This window comes from Notothenia rossii (genome assembly GCF_949606895.1).
Source record: "Notothenia rossii genome assembly, chromosome: 1".
NCBI classification, from domain to species: Eukaryota; Metazoa; Chordata; class Actinopteri; order Perciformes; family Nototheniidae; genus Notothenia; species Notothenia rossii.
In genome coordinates, this window is record NC_136912.1 from 86114381 (window position 1) to 86136744 (window position 22364).

At 39.4% G+C, this 22364-nt stretch overlaps 2 protein-coding genes across 3 annotated transcripts; one reads left to right on the plus strand and one right to left on the minus strand.

Moving 5' to 3' along the window:
- Window positions 1–11: 11 nt before the first annotated feature.
- On the minus strand, window positions 12–6971 carry LOC307046497 (E3 ubiquitin-protein ligase RNF170). Of its 2 annotated transcripts, XM_079692866.1 has the most exons (7): window positions 6225–6971; window positions 5368–5471; window positions 4580–4691; window positions 3974–4079; window positions 2986–3059; window positions 2788–2898; window positions 12–759 (listed from the first exon to the last, which is right to left on the minus strand). In XM_079692866.1, exons 2-7 carry the CDS (start codon window positions 5409–5411, stop codon window positions 436–438), a joined length of 771 nt encoding a protein of 256 aa, XP_079548992.1. In that variant the 5' UTR covers window positions 5412–5471; window positions 6225–6971; the 3' UTR covers window positions 12–435. The 2 variants fall into 2 exon arrangements, with proteins under 2 accessions (XP_079548992.1, XP_079548991.1); XM_079692865.1 differs by having other exon boundaries at window positions 5368–6971.
- A 677-nt stretch (window positions 6972–7648) lies between these two features.
- hook1 (hook microtubule-tethering protein 1) lies at window positions 7649–21954 on the plus strand. Its single transcript, XM_079692859.1, is given in 24 exon segments — window positions 7649–7916; window positions 10204–10289; window positions 10668–10740; window positions 11230–11280; window positions 12020–12152; window positions 12454–12521; window positions 13205–13267; window positions 13566–13649; window positions 14910–14922; window positions 14925–14956; window positions 15972–16135; window positions 16223–16363; window positions 16749–16950; window positions 18235–18345; window positions 18449–18536; window positions 18632–18698; window positions 18791–18931; window positions 19084–19171; window positions 19392–19423; window positions 19534–19616; window positions 19813–19913; window positions 20021–20122; window positions 20217–20285; window positions 20371–21954. Coding segments are annotated over 24 exon segments (2205 nt in total). The 5' UTR covers window positions 7649–7862; the 3' UTR covers window positions 20530–21954.
- The last annotated feature ends 410 nt before the right edge of the window (window positions 21955–22364 follow it).

The following is a 22364-nucleotide window of genomic DNA, read 5'->3' on the forward strand; positions in this document are numbered from 1 at the left end:
CACGTGTAGTGTTGAGTTTGTTTAAAAAAACACATAAATATTCTTTATTTACACAAAAAACCCACAATATTATGTATTTACATATCGTAATATTTACGGCATTGCAGTGAATCTTTAGCCTGATTCCTAAACAAAGAACCAACATTGCTGCACATTTAGATGAATGACAATGACTAAAGCTAAATAAAATAAAAGATAAAACTGTGATTTTAAACAGAATATTTTGCCTATTTAATATTGATTTAATTATTTCAGCCCGGGTCAAGGCCTCGATCATTACAGATGTTGCTCTTGAATAGGCTCTGTAAACACTTTACAATCAGCTGAGTCCACGACTGCTGCGCGCCGTGCTGTTGTCAATATGTCAGATAGATAAAGAAGGAAGAAATCCAATGAAAGTCAAACGGCTCCCACTGAACCTCCAGCAGCGTCTGTCTACAGTGGACTCCCCACTGCTTGTGAGCTTGTAGCAGACTGTCCTCCTCTCTCTGGCGCCATATGCTGGTTGATGTTGATAACGCAGATCAGCAGCAGGATGACCACCACCAGGTCATCGAGGGCCCCCAGCAGTCCACACAGGGAGGGGTCTGTTCCCAGGGGATTGGCTGATGATGATGAGGAGGAGGAGATGGACACCACGGTCCCCACACAGCACAGGGCCACCCTGAAGAAAAACAACCACACCAGTCCTCGCATGGTGCCCAGGCTTCTGGTCAGCAGTTGCAGGAGAAGAGGCGCGTCACACAGGTAGTCTGTGACCTGCAGGGGTCAGTGAGCAGATGGGAAAACATGTAAGACATAAACATGCAAAATGATATAAAGTTGTACATAGTTTTAAGGTAAGACTATATTCAGTATAAGGAAGAATGCCACATTTGTTCTGATTGGTTTAAAGTATTGTAATCTGGTACAGACATACTTAAAGCAAGTATCTAACGTTACAACCACAAACCTTTTGGATTACATGAAAAATCCAACTGTTGTCGATAGTCATGTTTTTTGTTTTTTTAGCCTGCTTTTCAGGTCTCAGGCTCGAAAATGACATTCCCAGAACAAATGACAATAACTTCCCTTCTAAAAGGGGTAAATTAATCATCTTTTTTCTCAAAGCAACGATAAACCTGTGAGTTGGATGTAGAAAAGTCAGAATCAATATAGATTTTTTTTATTTTAAAGTAAATTCAGATTGAACAAGAAATGTAAATTATAGTGTCCGTCCAAAAATAAACCATTACTTATAGTGAAAACCACCCTTGAATGATGGGATAGTAGACTAAAAGCTTTAGGAATCCAAACTATAACATATAAGTACCCTGTATCAATATTGATGCAAAACAAGTGAAATTTGACCTTTTTAGAGAGGTTTAGCAAAAAAAAAACACATCTGGGGTCATTTGGGTGGAAATGGGTGTATTTGCCGCGTCTCTGGAACCCATTGGTCGATTTTGATGATTGACATCTCGTTTGAACCGTTAGAGCCAATAGAATCGAAGAGGAATTTCCACATACACACACGTTAGCATTGAGAAGTGGGGGCTATGCGCAGCGAAACCAATTTTCCGCTCTGAAATCTGAAAACTAGTATTTTTTGTATTTATTGCAGATGGATTATCAGAAATAATTTCAAAGTGACAGACACATTGGATTAACCTATGTATTAACCTTCAGCAGCGTTTTTAACGTTTTAATGCCATTTGAAGACAACTTTTGATCAGAAAACAACAAAGGTAATGCTTTGTGGTGTGATGTCTTTGTTAGCTACTCATGTCGCGAGTTCGGATCGGTCACTTATGAAACCAATACCTGTCGAATCTGTGCAATCTCATCTTGCTAATCGATATCTTGTTTGTGCAGATACCATAAGTAAAAAGGGTATTTTAACGTGAGTTCTGTGCTAAGTGTGTTAGCATTTTTTCGCTCAGGGCTAATTCAGAGCCTTTGTTATTACCCCTATGTTTCGTTTAGCTAAAAATGGTTAATATTGCCTGATAGCTGAGTTTCTTCCCGTAAGTGGGTATGACACATTAATAGGTTTTTAAATGTTAAGAAGCCCTCAGATGCTGTTTCTTGCAGATGTTGCGATTTCCCCCCCGCCCGCGGGGAATGGGGCAGGAGATATATAGAAGAAACAGTAATCACATGAACCCAATAACTAATTTAGTATGAGAAGAAATATATACTTTTCAGCCAAAAGGTTTGACCTATTTAGAAAATGTCTTCAGATTTTTGCTTAACCACTTCTATCAAAGGAAATCAACATTTTAGCAGCGGAAATGGGTTACAAAGTAACTAATGAGAGTCTAATTGTGATAGATATATTTCTATTGTCACTCGGTTTTCTTTTATAAGTTCCTGTAAATAGTGATGTTCATACCTATTGTGTCTCACTTTAACAGTGTAATTGTACACCCTCTATTAGCATATAACCACATAGCTTTGTTGGTTGTTTTTTTTATATAAAACTAAATGATATCCATGTGGGAAACAAATACGCTGATACGAGGTAGGGCAAGAAGGCGTGGCAATGCCAGTTTATTAGCCTCCTTTGTCCGGCATTGTTAGGCAATAAATCCCTGAGGTTGCATAATGGTACTCCTATTACCAAGCCATTATAAGAGGAAAGGTTGGAAGAAATATAATCTTTCTCATTATCTAATCTAATGTTAAATTAAAGCATCTAAGAGAAAAAAGTGCACCGCCGTACAGACACACATAAAGGGTTTAGAATAGGCAAACAAGCTGTGAAAAAGCTTTATGAAAATGTTAGAAACAAGTTAAAATACTGACTCTTCTTGGGGCTCCAGAATAGCGTTTGTTGTAGTCTGTGATTTCCCCAAGAACTTCCTTTGACTGACTGTCTGATCGACTCTCGTTAAATAGATTACAAAGCACGCTGACCTGGGAAATCAAAACAACATTTTATTTTTACGTCAATGTCCGTTGTATTCAATCTTCACTCTTGTATTCTGATTATGCATCATGTACCTTCTGTCTGCAGAGCGGGCAGCTTATTGCATCCAACCAGGACCCATGTCTCCAATAAGCGATCAGACAGGGAGCTGTAGAGTCACATAAACAAATACTCATTCCCTTATTAAACATTTATTCTATGTTGGATTATTCTGGTGAAACTGTGATGATACTCGGATGCAGGCATGACACTCATGAAATGAAGTTACATTGTGTCACTAAATGATAACAGGCGAAGTGATTGGGCGATCAAAGGGTTAAAAAAGATTATGTATAAAAGGCTGGGCTGAGACACAGGTAAGTAGGTCACACCTGTGTTAGGTGTCCACAGTATGTTATGGTAAAGGTGCTGGAATAAAAACATCTTTATAATCTATCAAAGGTTGTTAAGACTGACAGCCATCTCTCAGTAAAGATTGCTTTATCTTAGAAATCGAATGCTTTTTTTAAATTTATGTGTTTGAGTTGCAATTTTAAACTATAACACATGTATTGTACCCTTGTTCATACAATGTATATAAACTGTACATAAGACTGCCCAGAATCGCCTGTATTTGGTAAGAATGTACTTATAAGTGCTCCCTTCTCAATACTATATACTTTGATGCAACAAAATCAACATTTTGAATTTAGAGATCTGCATTTGATGTTCACTGATGCACATAATTATGTTAACAACTAAGTGAACGTGTTTGTTTGGGATGACATGCCACACTCCATCTTATAACCTTACCCCTTTAAGAGTGATTTGAGTAAAGCTGTCAGGTGAGAGGCAGCATTGGAAAAGCGTGGCAACACTTTATTATTGTAATTCAAACAGACAGGCCTCAAGATCTGAGACTCACTGATGCCACACTGATCAGCCAATGAATCAACAGAGATACAACGCATGGTGTAACAGGTAAGCAAATGTGAGAGTGAACAAATACACAAATGAATAAACTTGGCTGCTCTAATACCTGTGTGTCAATGTGTGTGTTTGAGTGTGCATTGAATCTCGTACCGCAGAACAAATGGCCGCAGTTTGTCTGGACTGGGAAACTGGCCGTCTGCAAACACACTGGACAATGTGAGTCTCTGCTAATGGATGGACATGACTGTGTAGATTCCTAAAGAGATGAAAAGAAGACAGAATTATGTTAAGACACGACAGGTGAAAACAGGAAAATAGAAGTAGGAACAATTAAAAAAAACAAGGAAGTAGAAAACTTGAAGCAACAAAAGAGTTGAGAAAGCTAAAAGAGTTTATGGCCAAATTAAGTATTCTTATAGATAACATAAAGAAAATTATTATAGCTACAAAATACATGTTTAGAGAATGATAGTGAAGGACAAATCATGGGCTATAAACCGTTGGATAATAATCATTTGTTGGCAGCATTTCTCTCCATATATGACCCTAATAAATAAAGCAATAATAATAATCAAACAGGAGGGCCTACAATAATATATTGTTTATTGCCTGTGTGCTTTTCCCGGGCCGTGGTCAATATTTGTTAAAAACATTAATACAAAAACTGAATGTCCCAACAGTTCAAGATTGAAGAACTTGCATATCATCAGCTTCATGTGTGTGTGCCCACAGTGTGTATGTGAGTGAAGTTCTCACCTTATGGTGGCTCATTAACTGTAACGCTGGCTGCTCTGGTGTGCTCAGCAGAGATCTGGATGACCGGAGGTGGCCGTTACCCGCCGGACCTTCAGAGGAGAGACGGTCCAGACTGCAACGTGACACAATATGGCATATCTGCTAGTGAGAGGACTCAAAAGTAATGATTTGAGATGTATCTGTGAAGTATGACTACACGCAGCTCTTTTCTATGTTTGGAGGACAGATCACGCTTATGCTCTGACTGCAGCAGTTTTCAGATAAGATACTATGTTGCAATAGCATTGTTGTTTAAGATGGAAAGTCAAAATGAGCATTGTAAGTCATAATGTAAATTGTCAAATTAAGCTAAGCAACAATTCTATCTTTAATTTCACCAGGCATCATAAAGATCTTCGGCATCACAATCTGGCTTTTATCATCGATCAATGAACAGTGATTACGGTAATTGTTTTATGAAATGGAGTCAGATAAACAGAATCAATACTGTCATTATTTTTGTAAAGCAAGAAGACCTTTTACATAATCAAACATGTTTTTTTATTGTAGTTTTATCAGGGCTAAAACATGTTTAGTTTTATATTTTGTGGAGCCCTTAAACAATTATTTAAAAGCTCTTGAATGATGCACATGCTGTTTTTAGTCTAGTAAATTACACATCAGATGAACGGAACTTAAAATTTGCCTAAAACTAAAATCTGAATTATCATTGAAGTACATCTTGTGAATTACATCTCCACTTGTGTTCTGCGATATCAATCACAATCACAATTGTAGATGGGACTCACCTGGATTGAGAGCTGTGGTAGGGGTGCGTGGTTGAGCCGGACATAGCAGCTGACAGTTAGTCACTGTCTCCTGGAAGGAAGTGAAGTGCTGACTGGCAGCATCACTGCAGGAAATAAAGCTGCCTGTTAATGATTAACTACACCCTCCAATGAGCGGCTGTCTGAGTCTTCCTGCTTTATAGGAGCAGTAATGCAGTCAGATGAATACAGCAGTGGTTTGTGCAGTTGTTCTATTCCCAGAAGAACACTTGTGAAATGTTAGAATAGCCTGTCTTTAACCTTTAGTTTTAAAGTATTAAAATCCTTAGATATTCAAAAAGAAAAGCTCCCACCTCCAGTCTGGTCAGAAGCAAACTATTTGGGGTCACATGACTTACCACTAGATCAAAGCCAGGCTTTGTTGAAGTAGGTTAGATCTGACTTTGGTAATCATTGACCCAAAGTTTACTCTGACAACAACCCGCTTCACATAATTCCTCTCTTACCATAAACGTTTGGTTGTGAAATGCATGTAAATGTCCCCGACATTTACACCGTACTCCACTGAGGGTTGTAGAGACACTCAGCAGTTGATAATCAACCCAGCAACAAAAAGCGGAACGTTCTTAAACCCACTGTGGTATAAAGGTACATTTCTGATTTCAGAAGCTGAACTATTCACATTATTTTAATACCAGTAAAGTAAAGGTGAATCAAAATGACTGAGCAATAAAGCAGTAATTAAAAGGACTTTAATAAATTAGCTTTGACTTGAAAAAGATATCTGACGGGGAGTGAAAATGTGATAACCTTCACATAATTCAGCATGACAGCCATTGCAGAAATATCCAGACAAAATATTTACAAAGGCTCTTCACCTCACTCCAGGGAGGGGGGAAGTGTCAATATGGTTCAGGTCATCTAAAAATAGCAGCCATCAGTCTGTGAGAGTCAGGGTCTGGTAGTAGCAGAGCCCAGGAGATAAAACAAACAAGTTCACATACTGACGGTAAAATCTGGGCAGAGGACGCTCCTGCAGGCCGGAAGGGTAAAGTCCAGTCTAAGGTCACACTGATTTTAGGAGTGTGACATATCAACGACTTTATCCCAAAGTGTTACATCACCTAATGTAAAAATGTCTTAAAAGTGTGTGATAAGTCTATGAGTCTCATCTTCCTCAAGCTTTGTTAGAAACGTTCATTGTGTGGCTCAGAGAGCAGGAGACAGGACATGAGTGAGTTATTATGTATAACACAATGTAGCCCTTAAATTATAATCACAGACACGCTCATGAGATATATAAATGGTTAGAGTGAGCAGGTTTATTATATTAATGGAGAATTAATTAATATTCAGAGAACAGTTGGCATGCTGCCAAGCTTTAAGTGGCTGTCTGAAAGGAGGTTGATTAAAGAAAAACACTTTCTATTTCAAGTTAATGTGGACAATAAAATTAGGGTTGAAAGGGATTAACATTCCATTTGTATTCAATATCCACCTCCATGCTATACCTGCAAAACTGTCTGTGCAGGATTATTATTTATGTTGGCAATATGGGTGAGGTCATGTAGTCCTTCAAACCGTGGCTTGCATCTTGTTTTGTACCTGTTTTGGTATCTTGTTGTTTTTATCATGATAACTCATTCTTTCTTATATTTTGCACTGGTACCAGGGACAACATAATTGTGTTTGTTCATGTAGTAGTACTGACTGCTCATTAAATATATTAATAAAAAAGGTAAATGACAAAGTGAAAGAAGAATCTGTATTTTAAACCTATAATAATTCTAACTACTGTGAACTATAAGGCTGAAATATACACAGATCAAATATAAATAAAGTTATACAAATAATAAACATGTATAGATACGCTATATATAATGTATTCATTTAATGATTTAATTTAAATTTGATTGTAGCTGATGTATAAATATACATATAGCGTTTAGTAGAGGTACAGTGGCAGTTTGAGGATTGGCAATAGTTGTGCTCAAAGCACAAGAAAAATAAAAACTAATACCTAGATATTAATAGAAAAATAAATAACATTTAACTGAATTATATTACCGTGTGTTTGATCCCTCAAACTCTCTACACATCTATAATCCATCAATTATGAGGGTTAGCCATTTCATAATTACACGGATCAAAAATGATTTGATTTTGGTCAGAAAATGGAGGCGTGTTTAAGCACAGATCCAACTCACTGATTGGCTATAGCGAGGTTTAACTGCTGTCAATCTCCCCAAATCTCAACGCTGATTGGTTACGTCTTGTATTTCCCTCCCTTGATCTCAAGTAGGAGCCTGCACACAAGTAAACGCCGAAGAACTAAGCAGTGCCATTCGCGTACGTCTTACGTTATTTTACGGACAGCACTTCCATAGTGGCTGTCAAGTTTACGTGTATAGCGTAAGAGCGCTACCTCTTGGCAGCAGGTGAGGTCAAATGCAGAGGAAAGGAGCGGAAGAGCTTTGCTGACAGGTGGAGGAAAATACTTTAGCTTTTAAGCTAAAATGGAACAATCGGACGAGTATAAAATGGCACTGACCGAGAGCCTCGCAATATGGGTGAGTTGTATAAAATGACATGTTCAGCTAATAGCGTTATGTGAATGTGCCAGCTGATACAAGGAAACCATAGGAGCGATTCACCTGTTTATAGGTGGTTGGGGTGTCAGCGAAAACACTCTTTACAAACCGAGAGAAAAAGAGACAAATTACAAACGAGCAGATAGTCGTTTATTGTCGCTAAGCAAAATCGTTATTACTGAAATCAGCTTCAGCCGTTATTTAATTAAAGTCTCCGTGGCAACAGTGTCAGCCCACCGGTATAGTAACGACAAGAGCTGGTACTGCAGGCTAATAAATCTAAAGTTAAAGGGACAAAGACAACACTGTCCTTTTAGTTTAGTCGATCTTCGCCGTATTTAGAGTTAATCCAATTGAATGGGAGATATTTGTTCAATGTTGCTGTTTTGTTGACCTTGTGTAAATGATTACATGAAGCTAATACTAGCAGTAGTTAAGTGTCCTTCGTTTGTGTAGCTAGCGTGCTGCACCTGTCCCTCTTCATGATGATGAACCCACAGTGTGTTGGTTGTCGTGTTACTGTAGATCTCATGCCAGCAGTATCTGACATCTAAATCCCGTGGCTATGTCTAATCCACTTCAGTTACCTTGTTGACCAACAGTGGACAAGTCTTACAATTTAAGTAGGAGTTCAGATTAAACCCTATACTGTTCCTCACAAGGAAATATTAGTCTTTTTAATTCTAAAAGTTTTTGTCTTTCCTTAAGAGGCATGACTTTTGGCAAGGATGTGAGTTGTTTTTATGTCTACTTTGGTTAAACCTTAACATTTGTGTTTCCAAAACAAAGACACTCAAAATGCCTCCATTAAAGCCTTCAAAACTATTTTTTCTCCCATCTCACTGACATTACAACATCAAATAATGCATTATATTGTATCGGACTCTATATCTAGAGATATGGAATACAACTTGGGGTTTCTACTTTTTCACACAAGACTGAGACATGTCATCACATATATGTTTTTTCATACTTGTTTCCTGCACCCAATACATGCTTCAAAAACGATGTTGTTGCTAATAAGTATACAATAAATAATTAAATGTTTGTATTTGCATTATGTGAACACATTTTAAAGGGTTAGCATTCTTAAAATGAACAAATATGTGGTGGTGATGACCAAGACTGAAGCTGGTTAAAAGATTTCACCCAGTGAAAGAAAAAATAAAGTTTATGGCAGTTTAACACAGATCTTTTTGGCAGATCCTCTGCCACATCATAGACTATTTGCATTACATGAATGCACACAATGTGTTGTCTATACTCCTAGATGCACATATTCTTATTTCAAATGTCATAGTTTATATTCAAAAATTCATTCATAGCATTCTATTTCCATGTAAATTACTGCTTTATTTAATTTGTATTGCTATTTAACTGTATTTTTATTTTATTACGGTGTAAAAGATTTTGTGTTTTTATATTAGATTTCTTGTTTTTTATATTTTATGTATGCACCATGACATCAAGTCAAATTCCTAGTATGTGCGAACCTACCTGGCAATAAACCTGTTTCTGATTCTGATTCTTCTGATTTAAGGACATTAGAGGGACCTTTAAGTGTTAAGTTAGTCTACTGGGTGTCATGTGGAAAAGCACATTTTATGTCCAATAAAAATGTAATTTATGTCATACACATCCCGGCCTACATCAGCATTATGGTTGCACTCAAAGGGCCGGTTGTAATTTTAATTATATATATATACATATGTAAATATAATATATATATTAAATAATGTATTATATTACATTGTTGGCCCTGCATTGGATTATTATCAGTTCTGGTAATATCTTCCTAAATAACTACGTCTGAAAGCAGAAGTCTAGGGCAAATAATTGAAAGTAAATATTAACAATTACACCAATTGTATTGTATATTATATTCTTTGCAAGCTCTTGCGGGCCACATAAGATTAGGTCGCGGGCTGGATTTGGCCCCCGGGCCTTGAGTTTGACACCCCTGCCTCACACCATGTCTGCTACCTTAATTATTTACATCTTCACTTAAGAGGGGAAGCCTTTGTCCTAACCTGAGTGGCACTATCTCCTCTCTCCTTTATTCATTCTCTCCTCTTCAGGGTTTGAATGTAAGTAGTACACTATCTCTACACATCTGCAGTTTTGTGAAGACACGCTCCAGTGATGGCTTGGAAATAATGCAGTGGGCAGCAGCATGTCACTGCCTCCCTAACAATGTTTCATTCGCTGTTCTCTCCATGGATTATTTGCCCGTCCTTCCTGTGATGCTGTGTTTTATGCTTCTCAGCTGCAGACCTTCAACACTCCTGCACCCTGCACAGCAGTGGGGGAGCTGACCACAGGAGTGGCCATATCACAAGCACTGCATCAAATGTAAGTCACCGCATGCAAACACACACAGTTAATGGTGCAAAACATTTTTAATCTATGTAAATCATAAACAGCCAACATCAGATTTTATTGTGAGACAATGAAAATCAACAACAGATTGTTTTTAAGTTCACCGCCTCTGTTAAACATAAAGTTCTATTGTAGCCAAAGCTACGGTACACATTACTGTCTGTTACTCTCCAGCTACATGTGTAACACACAGCTGAATGAAACAACCCTCCTGTATGAATATTTTGGAAATGCAGGAAGTAGTTTGCTTAAGTGAAAGAAAGTAGATAGAAAGCAGATATTGAGTATCATCCAGAATCATTTGACCTTGAACGGCTGACCTGTGAACTGTTCCCCTCCTGTGTGCTGCAGAGACCCATCATGGTTCACTGACGGATGGCTCCTTCGTATCAAACCAGATGTTGAGGACAACTGGAGACTGAAGGTAAAGGAGTGGTGTCTTCCCCATCCTCTGCTCTCTCTCACTTTTCTCTTCATGTTTTGTTTAAACCCCGTGTGCTAAATCCTCTGTTTGCTTCAACCCTGCTTAACTGTCCTTGACACTGCCTTCCTGCGCTGGTGCTGCTCCCGGCTTAGCACTCTGACCCTGCTCTCTGACTGCTCTGGGGAAATGTTTTCATGTATGTTTGTCCAAATTGGTCAGCTATATGTAATGTAGTTTGGAAATTAAATGCATGCCATTCTCTCTCCCATCTGTTTGGCTGTGACTGTATCACTCCCCTTAGACATTTTGGCATGCCAGATAAGGAAACTGCTGCGACAAATCAAAACATCTGCTTTCAAAAATGCATATTTCCTTGCACATATATCAAAAATCATGGTTTTGGGATGGCATGAACATCACTTCTGTTTGAAGTGAATCTATGTTGTGAGTGTGATTAAACTAAGTTTATGATATTGTGTGCGTTCTCAGATGAACAACCTGAAGAAGATTCTTCAGATGATCGTTGATTATTATAATGAGGTAGGTTGTGTTCATGTACACAATATTTCAATATTAAAGTTTTAATTTCATCAGCTATTTTTTTTATTTAGCATTTTCCTTAGTTATTTGCCAAATGAAAGTCTGATATTTTATTGTTTTTAGTAGTTTAGTTTTTCAGTCAAGTCAAGTTTTGGTCATCATACTTTCAGTAAATCTACTCTGGTTAAAATATCACTAAGTTGAATAAGTAGCTTTGGACCTTATTTCTTAGGGGGATAAAATATTCTAGAATATTCCTTCTCCTTTATTTGTCAACTAAATAAAAAAGAGATTATATATTTTTTGTATAAATTACAAAGGTTAAAAACATAGTTGAAGAACATATTGAGTTAACAAAATGAACACACTAGCAACATGCACAATATCCCTTTGTGTTTGCACATTAGATGATTGGGAGAATCAGACTCTTGTGTGTTCATTCACTTCTTGTGGGATTTGTACTACACAGTGTTTCCGTAGCGCTAAACCCCATGAGCCTGTTGTGCAATTGAGATCAAAGCAAGCTTCAAGTTGTTTAAGCCTGGCACTCAGAACATCCACAATGGAGTACTGAAGCTCAGCCATTTCTTTATCCACTCCGCTTTTTCAACACACAACTGATTTATGTTATCCATTCATTCTCCCAATTGTAGCATAACTACTCACACAGCTGTTTGCAGGTTTAAGCTGATAGAATCAATGCAGTTTTGCTCACTGTTTTCTGACTCTGTGCCGTCAGGTCTTAGGCCAGGAGATCGTAGAGTTCCTGGTGCCAGACGTGGCCCTGGTGGCAGAGCACTCAGACCCCATAGAGCTGGGGAGGCTGCTGCAGCTCGTATTGGGCTGTTCTGTCAGATGTGAGCGTAAACAAGGTGTGTGGCTGCTTCTCTGTTAAAATTAGACACAGACATATTTACAGCAAACATTTGGTGAACAGAGAACAAAGGAAGGGAATAGTTCCATCAAAATCTGTTAGATCAGGGCCTGTCAGAGGAACACTGTTGAATTATTGCCCTGCCAAGCCTCTGACAAAGGCAGAGCCCTTCAGGCAGCCTATATGGGAAATCAATGTCGTCAGTGTTACATTTGCAAGTGGGGCACAAGTGCTGAAAATTAAAAAACAATGTAGTCGATGTGTGTGTGTAGTATTTGATTCTCTCATTCTGTGGACAGAATACATTCAGATCATCATGACCCTGGAGGAGTCTGTGCAGCACGTTGTGATGACAGCCATCCAGGAGGTCAGTCTGTCTTAAAGGGCTGCTTCTAATGTTTCAATAGGGGTGTGTGAGGTACTTTCACATAGTCAGAGAAATACCTAAAGAAGATGGAGATAGTCATCCCCCCAGTTAAAGGAAACCCATAACAGGAGGAAAGCAATGGTCAAAACTTATTTTAGCAACCTAAAAAAAATCTTAGAATATTCTCACTGCTTTACCTTAAATGTGTGTGTACATTGTTAAAGTGCTTTTGGTGTAAGCAAAGAGAAGATAAACCACTTTATAAATGCAATTCATTTACATTTCAAAGCCAGCAGACTCAACAACAACAAAATCATTAATTTTACTTTAATGAGAACACAGAGTTGCTCGTGTACCACTGCCTCGATCAATTAGTTGTTTGTCCTATTGAATGACTTTGGTTACACTGACGAAGGACCTCATACAACCCTACTTAAAAAAAAAAATCAAAACTATTCTTTTTATACCAAGTTTCTCCCACAATCAGATTAGAGATTTTAAAGATGTAAAATGTCTTTTTTTTTTAAATCATTTATTTGATTTGTTTTTTAATTAACTTCAGCAGCAGTATTTGTTGAAGGAGGGCATTGATTATGTTTGTATTTGGGTACAATATATGTAGGCTTTGAAGCTATTCAAATGAATCTGTGATCCACAAACGCAGTGACCTTCTTTCTCTCCAGCTCATGAGCAGAGAGATCACAGCCCCGTTTGGAGCCGAACTGTCCGGGGACTTGGATCATCAGGTTTGTATTTTTATTTCCACACAGGTTCTCAACTGGGAGGTCTTTTTTTAGCCTTTACACAGTCTGTACTTTATTCTGTGTCATTTATTTTAACTAAGTGAATATGTAAATACTGTACTTAATAAGAATAAGAATCCCTCAAGTTCATGTTAACATTGCATTCTAACATTAGTGTATTGATTATATCCATATATCCCTTTAATTTGCAAGTAATGTGTACATTTTCCCAGGGAAGTAATTTGATGTTGTCTTACTAAATTGGCTGTTGTCTAAATTCTGCTTTCCTTCATGTTTCCAGCTGAAAAAAGCCCTAGAGGAACTCACTGAACTTTTAGCGGACAAGGAAGCATTAGCCCAGCGCTGTCAGGACCTGGACATGCAGGTGAATACAACTCTTTTAACCCTCTCTTTAAGGAAACAAGGGATTATTAAATGTTCTTTTAAATTAGACATTTACTTTTCTAGGAGGAGAAACATTATGGGAAATGTACCTTACATGACTAAAATACATTGGTCATATTTCGCCCAACACTAAATTCACAAAGAAGATTATGCGTAAACCTGGCCATTTATGGTAATCAAGATTAGAGTGAGCGTAACATAAACTTTGCATGAAGCTTTACTATAGTTGTGATGAATATACAATTCCAAGTTCATTACCTGAGATCTGTCTGCTGCAAACAGCCTCATGGAAGTGAATTCTGACTATCTCACATTTTATAAACGAACACAAATCTTTTAAGTAAGTCATTTGGTGTTCTTAAAATCATTCTATTAAAGGTGGGGTATGTAATTTTGGAGAAACCAGCTCGAGTATTAAAAATACACAGCCGGAACAAATCTGCTACTTCCTTACAGAGCCCCTCCTCCAACACACAGGGACGCTCACATGACCAATGAGGGCACGAGATAAGTTTGTGCACAGATGGAAGGCTGACAGGCAGGTAGGCCATCCAGTTATTTTAGCCGGGCCGGCTCAGATGATTGGTTGTACTTTTAACAGCGCCATGGCTTCCACTGATGACATTATTTTATGGATTTTTTGTCAAAGCAAAAGCATTTAAGATATTCATTGCTATCGGGATGTTAAGAGCATTCCATGGAATATAACAAAAAGTGTATCTCGAGCCGGTTTCTCAAACTTACCTACCCCACCTTTAAGCTGGTACTAATGTGATACTTTATTAGCATTCAGAGGCTGCTGGTGCAAGCCTTCTGTAAAAAATAAAGTCATTGATCACTAGCAAACAAAACATTTCTATATTTTGACTACCGTAACTTACGACCCTGGTATTTTATTTCCTGTAGGATAAAACCCTGCAAACACCTTTAGTGTTTCTAAAGGAAAACATATTTCACAATTATTTCCTGGTCTCAGTACTTGTCTATGGCTTAACTGATTTTCAGAGCTTCATGTCTGCATGCATGCAAGCCAGCGGTACTGTATAAACAGGCGTTGTGTAATGGGCTGTAATGCTTGGTCCATTGTTTGGAGCTGCTGTGGCAGAAGGACTGTGGGCTCAGAGTCTGGGCTCTGCTGGCCCCTCTGTGGCAGCGAGCCACTGCTAGAGCCCCCCCCTCACCACTGTGCAGACTCCATGTAGCACAGGCACTGATCAACTGTTTACTGGACTCTCGACAGATTGATTTGTTTTGTCACCAGTGTTGCTCCTCTCTCGCTGCAGCAAGGTAAGTCCAACATGGCCGACCATTCAGCAAAAACTAAAATCGTCTAAAAACCAGCTGCTCAAATGTTTACTCTAACTCCGCTAACAAACGGCTCATCAGGATGACGACTCACACCGTGTCTGTCTTCTTGGTTTCTTTCTGTAATTTACCAAAGAACATCTGTCTGATGGAATAACCACTTTGTCATCTTTTCATAAAAGCAGTGTGACATTTTATGAAGGTTGTTTTATGTGGGACTTAAAGTAGTTCATACTGTAGGATTAGACAATGATGATAAAAAATAGGAATGTGTGATTATTTAATATTATTTATTTTAAAACTTTTAGATTCAATCTTGTGGCAATGATAATCACAATATTCTGTTATCATTTACTCTCATTTAATATGGAGAAGCTGAACACGAGAAAAAAATGGTGATAGATTTCGTTAAATGTAGTGCCTTATATGATCATCTTATTATGTTATGCTGCATACAATGTATTCATATATAATTAGACAACCGTATGATATTTTTATTATACTATTAATTTGATCAGTTTTGCCAAAATATAGTTAAACAAGTATCGTCTAATGTAGGCTCTGACCCAGAAGGTGGTCTTTATCCAGTTTGCAGACATGTTGTCTGCAGGATGTTTAAACAACAACACGTTAACATGGACTAATAATCTGGTGCTAAAACGGTACACGTCAGGGAAATGATGGGTGAGAAGTCAAGCTAACTAACCGTGTATTAACATGTTTGCTTAAAGGGCACTTTGTCTGTGCTCTGCTTCCAGCATGGTTAACTGTTTGCTTACACCTGGGAGAGGACGAGAGTTGTCTGTAATGGAGGGGGTTTGTCTTTTGATGCTCGGATGTAACTTTACAGCTTTGCATGAAATAATTGACCAAAGAAACCGTAACATATTCTTTCTGCTGACTTGACCTACATTTATGTTTTGTTTGTATACTTAATTCACTTCAAAATTGTATAACTTTTGTGAGAGTGGCTCTAAACAGTGTTGTACCTGGACAGGTGGCTGTTCTTCAAGAGGAACGGAACAGCTTATTGGCTGAGAACGATGTCCTAACAGACCGAGCCAATCAGCTGGACACATTCGATGACCCCAGCACCCCCTCAGGAAGGAAACACAACCAGCTGCAGCAACTGCTAGAGACGCTGCAGGAGGAGACCTTCAGGTGGGTCACCTTCTTCCAAAGTGTGCTGCAGGAACCTCGTTAGGGTTTGTAAAGTCTGAACATTTATATGAATTTGCATCTGTTCAGGCTGGAGGCGGCTAAGGATGACTACAGGATCCACTGTGAAGAGTTGGAGAAGCAGCTGATCGAGGTTCAGCACCGCAATGACGACCTCACCAGCCTGGCAGAAGAGTCTCGAGCACTGAAGGATGAACTGGACGTTCTGAGGTTTGTTTCTTTGGGGGGATTTCAATCAAGTCTTTTTTAAACAATGTAATAAACAGATTTTTCCTCAAGGAGCGGGACACAGATCAGTCCTGTGCTAGTGCGCTGGAAAGAAGGTCACTCAGGATTTCACTGATTAGCCTTTCTCGCCTGGTTGAGTGAGTGCTAATCAGTGAAATTAGCTCGTGTTTTGTTTGGCTTGAACAAAAATCAGCTGATAAATTGCTTTAAATGTTGTGGACCTCTTGTATGAGCACAAGCAAATGAAACCAGAAAAGCAACATCAATGTAATACTCAAAAATGATTCTTTCTGAAGCAGTTGTAATCAGCTATTCATTGGTAGCTTTTTTAAATTGAATGCATTTATTTTGTATTCATATGTTGTAGGAACTGCTCAGATCGGCTGGTGACGCTGGAGGCCTCGGTGGACACATACAAACGTAAGCTGGAGAATCTTGGAGATCTGAAGAGGCAGATGAAGCTGCTGGAGGAGAATAACATGACCTACATGCAAAACACGGTCAGCTTGGAGGAAGAGCTGCGCAAGGCCAACGCTGCCCGTGCACAGCTGGAGACGTACAAGAGACAGGTGAGGCAAAGCATGGCTGGGAACTAACTAACTCCACCCTCAATCCACCTAACTTCATATACATCTCATACAGCACACAGGATTTAAAATGAACAGCAGGGAGACAGATTGTAGTTATTTATATATATTGCCATTTCTTAGGAAAGTGCGGGAGCCAAGAGCCACAGTGCTTTAAAAATGTTTGTAGCTAACTGGACTTCCCAAGTTAATTATTTTGTTATCTTGATACATAATAATCAACCTGAAAACAAAACTGTTTTATCTTATTATGTTTATTAGAGATCAGGAGGGAGATGACAGCAATTATAGATGGTTCAAATCTTAGGTTGTGATAGTAAGATAACTGGGTTGAGAAAAGCGTGGCTGCTTTCCGCTGCCCTTGCTGCATATTGTTTTATTTTGACATTTAATTTAGCTGACGGTTTTTATCCAAAGCCATCCATCCATCCATCTTCTCCCGCTTATCCGTGGTCTGGTCGCGGAGGTAGCAGTTCCAGCAGAGATCCCCAAACTTTCTTTTCCCTGGCCACATCAACCAGCTCTGACTGGGGGATCCCAAGGCGCTCCCAGGCCAGCGAAGAGATATAATCCCTCCATCTGGTTCTAGGTCTACCCCTTGGTCTCTTCCCAGCTGGACGTGCCTGGAACACCTCCCTAGTGAGGCGCCCAGGTGGCATCCTAACTAGGTGCCCGAACCACCTCAACTGGCTCCTTACGACGCGAAGGAGGAGCGGTTCAACTCCGAGTCCCTCCCGGATGACCGAACTTCTCACCTTATCCCTAAGGGAGACACCAGCCACCCTGCGGAGAAAACCCATCTCGGCCGCTTGTACCCGCGATCTCGTTCTTTCGGTCATGACCCATCCTTCAGGACCATAGGTGAGGGTAGGAACGAAAATGGCGCGGTAGACAGAGAGCTTTACCTTCTGGCTCAGCTCCCTTTTCGTCACAACGGTGCGGTAAAGCGACTGCAGTACCGCTCCCGCTGCTCTGATTCTCCGACCCATCTCACGCTCCATTGTTCCCTCACTCGAGAACAATACCCCGAGATACTTGAACTCCTTCACTTGGGGTAAGGACTCATTCCCTACTTGGAGTGGACAGTCCATCGGTTTCCTGCTGAGAACCATGGCCTCAGATTTATCCAAAGCGACTTACAATTACCAATTACAGGGACATTCTCCCTAACTAAGGGCTGAGTGCCTTACTCAAGGGCGCACGAGTGGTGGTGTTCCTGGCGGGATTTGAATTTCTTTACATATGTTTTCACTTGCTGTTTGTCAGGTCCAAGAGCTACACAGGAAGTTGTCTGAAGAGTCGCGGCGAGCAGACAACCTGGCCTACGAGATGAAGAAATTAGAAGAAAAGCACGAAACTGTGATGAAAGAAAAAGAGGTGAGGCAGCTTTGGAAATGTGTCCGGAACAATTATCAAGAGGACTTTATTTTCTTTTGCTGTTACGAACACTTTGGTTTGAACTTGTATTCCCGTCCGTTAGAGGACCAGCATAGAGAGGGACTCTCTGAAGGAGACCAACGAGGAGCTGCGATGCACTCAGGCTCAGCAGGTCCAGCTCTCACAAGCAGGTATCTCACTGCGATGTTAAATCTGACAGTAATTCTCATTATTAAACTGCTTTGCCCCTTTTTCATTCTAAAGCACACATACTTTCTCTATGCAGGGATTCTTCCCTCTTCCAGCCCCAGCCATGAAAACCTGGCAGCTGAATTAATACCCATAGAGTACAGGTAAATGATGCGTTTTCAACCATGCAGAACTCTTCATCCCTTCCTCAGTGTGCTGTGTGATGATGATTGACCTTGTGTGTATTGTTGTTCAGAGAGAAGTTCATCAGGCTGCAGCACGAGAACAAGATGCTGAGAGTGCAGCAGGAGGAACTTGAGGGGGAGAAGATCGTTACACTGCAGGCCCAGCTGGAGGAGGCTCATAAGACACGCAGTGAACTGGACACTGAGAACAGGTTAAGCATTTTTTACAAGTCTTCATACAGTAAATCAGCAGCAAGCTTTTATTTACCTTTTATAGTCATTGACTTTTGGCTGTTTTTCGTTTTGGGTTTTTATAAACGTATTCTTGTTTTTATATTTCCTTCCTCTTCACGGTTATCTGCAGATTGAGTGGAGAGCGGATGAGTGAGCTGCAGCAGCAGGTGGAGGACCTCCAGAGGGCTCTGCAGAGTCAGGCAGCCAAACCTGATGATGTGAGTGAGCCACGCTGAGAGAGAGGGAGAGTCCCACTGAGTTCATCTTATTAGACTTTGTGCTGGGATGGCATCATGTAAAGAAATCATATTTAGTTTATGTTTTCCCTCAAAATGTTTACATCATTTAGAGGTCATTTTTGCTAATGGGTTTATTTTGCAATGAATTGATTTAATGAAAAAGCTTTTTAATCCATTCTCTTTTCATTCTTTTTTTCAGTCAAACCTGAAACGGAAACTTGATGCCCACATGTAAGTTTGAAATATGAAAAGTGTCAACTCTTAAAGAAAAGTTGAGAAATCAAATGAATATACATGTTCTCCAGTAGAGGGAGGTAAAGATACTGCGTTTGTTTCCTCAGGGTCCAACTGAACGAGGCTCAGGACGAAATCATGAAGAAGAAAGAGCTGCTGGAGGACCTGCAGCCTGACAACACTCAGAATTGTAAGTCAAAAATATTTTCTCTGATAATTCCAACATGTTACCACTACCGCAACCTCTAGAGTGGAAGATATAAGCTATTCTGTCCGTAGTCAGAGTCTCTCTCTTCTCATGAGTAGAGTGCTAGTCCCCCCAGAAATATGCACAACAGCACAATGTGACTGAAGGGAAACTTTATAATGTCTTTCTTGCCTCAAAGCCCTGAAGCTGGATGAGCTGATGGCTGCTCTGAAGAAGAAGGACGATGACATGAGGGCCATGGAAGAGAGGTACAAGATGTACCTGGAGAAAGCTCGCAATGTGAGTGATAAGTTAATGTAATTTCTCTATTATTTGTGTATTTTGTTTTAACGTCTTATTCCTTGAGTCAAATAAATGAATGTGGCTTCAAAACGTTGTTTTTGTAGGTTATAAGAGCACTGGATCCAAAGCTTAATCCAGCCACCGCTGAGATCCAGGCTCTGAGGAACCAGTTGGCCGATCGGGACAAACAGATTCTCAACCTGGAAGTAAATATGTTTTCCTTGTCTGTGAATATACAATATGTTTAAAAAGGACATGGGATCCAAACCTAATTCATGTTGTATTGTTTTGCCTCTGTAGCGTCTGTGTGAGCAGGCCAAACTGAGAGAGTACGAGGAGAAGCTGATTGTCACTGCGTGGTACAACAAGGTGAAACAAATTCAGATTACCTGGTGTTTCTCCTGCCCTTTTATGACATCATTGACACTTAAATGTGTTTTTTGTTGTCATTCAGAGTCTGGGCTTTCAGAAGCTGGCGATGGAGACCCGTCTCGGCGGCTGCACCTCCTCCGTGTTGAGCCCCGGACAGTCTTTCTTGTCGCAGCAGCGGCAGGTCTCAAACGCTCCCCGCCGGCCGCTCTCCATCAACGTGCCGGCTGCTACCTCCAAGTAACCGTGTCATAGAGCCAAACGTCTCACCTTAAGTCAAACAGAAGAATACTCTCACTCCCAACAGTGAGCACTCAAGTGACCTTAAACACATCTGCTCTCAGCACTCGGGAGGAGGTCACGAACGATCAATGAGCACTTCATTATCAGACAAAACATTATGGGGTCACCTAACCGAGACTTTAGCTTACTGTACCACGAGACACTGACTGCAGGAGGACCCACAACCTGTGTTCACTTCACACAAGTTACACACACTGTCCCAACCTGTGGAGCATATGTCCCTTCTGCCATGATAATATGTATAATCAATTTAGCCTTCAGTCTCCTGACATGATGTATACTTGAACAGGAATGAGAGAAATGTAAATGAATGCTTAGCTGTATAATTCAGAATTGAAGCCCAAAATATATGAATGTGTTTTTTTAAAGGGTAAATTGAATGCTTAAGCTAACTGACTTCAGATGATTGTTGATGTATGGAAATCTTTACCATCGTACTATGCTTACAAGTGGGTAACCTGCTTACAGGAAAAAAAAGACTAGATGTGCTTTCAAGAAAAGATTATTGCTATATTTGGTGCTGGCCACCAACTGCTGTTGAGCATCAAAGAGTCAGTCACTTTTTACTCAAATTCAACAAGCCCATCATGTTAAGATGTGAAAATATTATAAATCTTATTACGTAATGAACCTCTGAGGTGCTGCAACAACAAGTCATACACAAGAAATCCAGGACTGGTGAATTTGTCTTGTATTTTCTACACTCCTAAAGCGTGATTTGACTACCTTAAGTAAGTAAGGCCTTTGTATTCACTGAATATTTAGAAAATCTAATTCAGTAGTGAGAAACCAAGTTGTAAATGTGATTTTAACACCAGCTTCTGATCCAATTGTAAGAATCAGGTTAAGCTTTCATACAGTTCCTTCACATTTTAAATTGAGAAATGTAGTTGATATCAATTTAATCATGGATGTTTTAGTGTCTGTAAAAGCTCAGAGTGAGGAGCTGGTGTGTTCTTTGATATTTAATATAGATATTTTGGGTTATTGGCTCTTGGGGTCTTAAGTTTAACTGCACTAGTTTCTCAACATGAGTTAGCTGTGGGTTGATTGCCTTGTCACTGTGTGTGTTTGCTATAAAGAGGCACTCTGTTATGATGGTTTTTCCTTTTGTGATCATTAGATGTATTTCAAAGCGCTTTTTATTTTATGTTTTGCAGTGAAATATTCTGATTTAGGAGCAGTGTGCAAGAAAATAAGAAGGACAATCAAACGTAGCGCTGCACAGAAACTACTGTTGTGCATTGTTGTATGTTTGTGTGTTAATCAAGAGGAAAGCATTATGAATATTCACGAATTTAAAGAGTTCAAATTTAAAGCCTTCGGTTTTTCTTGTGAATAAATAAATAAATTCCTTTTCTAAAAATATGTTTTACAATAAATTGCCTCAATCTCAGTTCAGGTGCAAAGATGATAAACATGGAGGTGTATGCTATTGGAAAATAACAAATGTAAAATGTTTTCACTTTTGACTGTGTTCTCTTAATATGTGTTTCCATATCATTAGCGCCTCCGCATGTGAAAATAATTTTCTAAATGAACCTCATCAGGATAGATCCAATCATTGAAATCTAATAACAACCCTGATGAAAGAAAGATCTGGCATTTCTGTAGCAGCATTTATTTTTATAGTTGCAATAGTCCACCTGAAATCATATAAAGTGAGTAATAATAGGCGTATATTGGAGAGTGCTGAATGCTGGGTACATAACTCTGGATATTGGACCGATGTAAATGTATCACATTTCACTCGTGATAATGGGTTAATCTAAGTGT

Excerpts from the sequence above, each read along its gene's own strand:
- LOC307046497 (XM_079692866.1), bottom strand. The coding sequence starts at position 5,411 with ATGTCCGGCTCAACCACGCACCCCTACCACAGCTCTCAATCCAG. Across the intron at positions 2,899-2,985 it reads GCCCGCTCTGCAGACAGAAG|GTCAGCGTGCTTTGTAATCT; the intron begins GTACATGATGCA and ends TTGATTTCCCAG. Across the intron at positions 760-2,787 it reads ATTCTGGAGCCCCAAGAAGA|GTCACAGACTACCTGTGTGA; the intron begins GTCAGTATTTTA and ends TGACCCCTGCAG.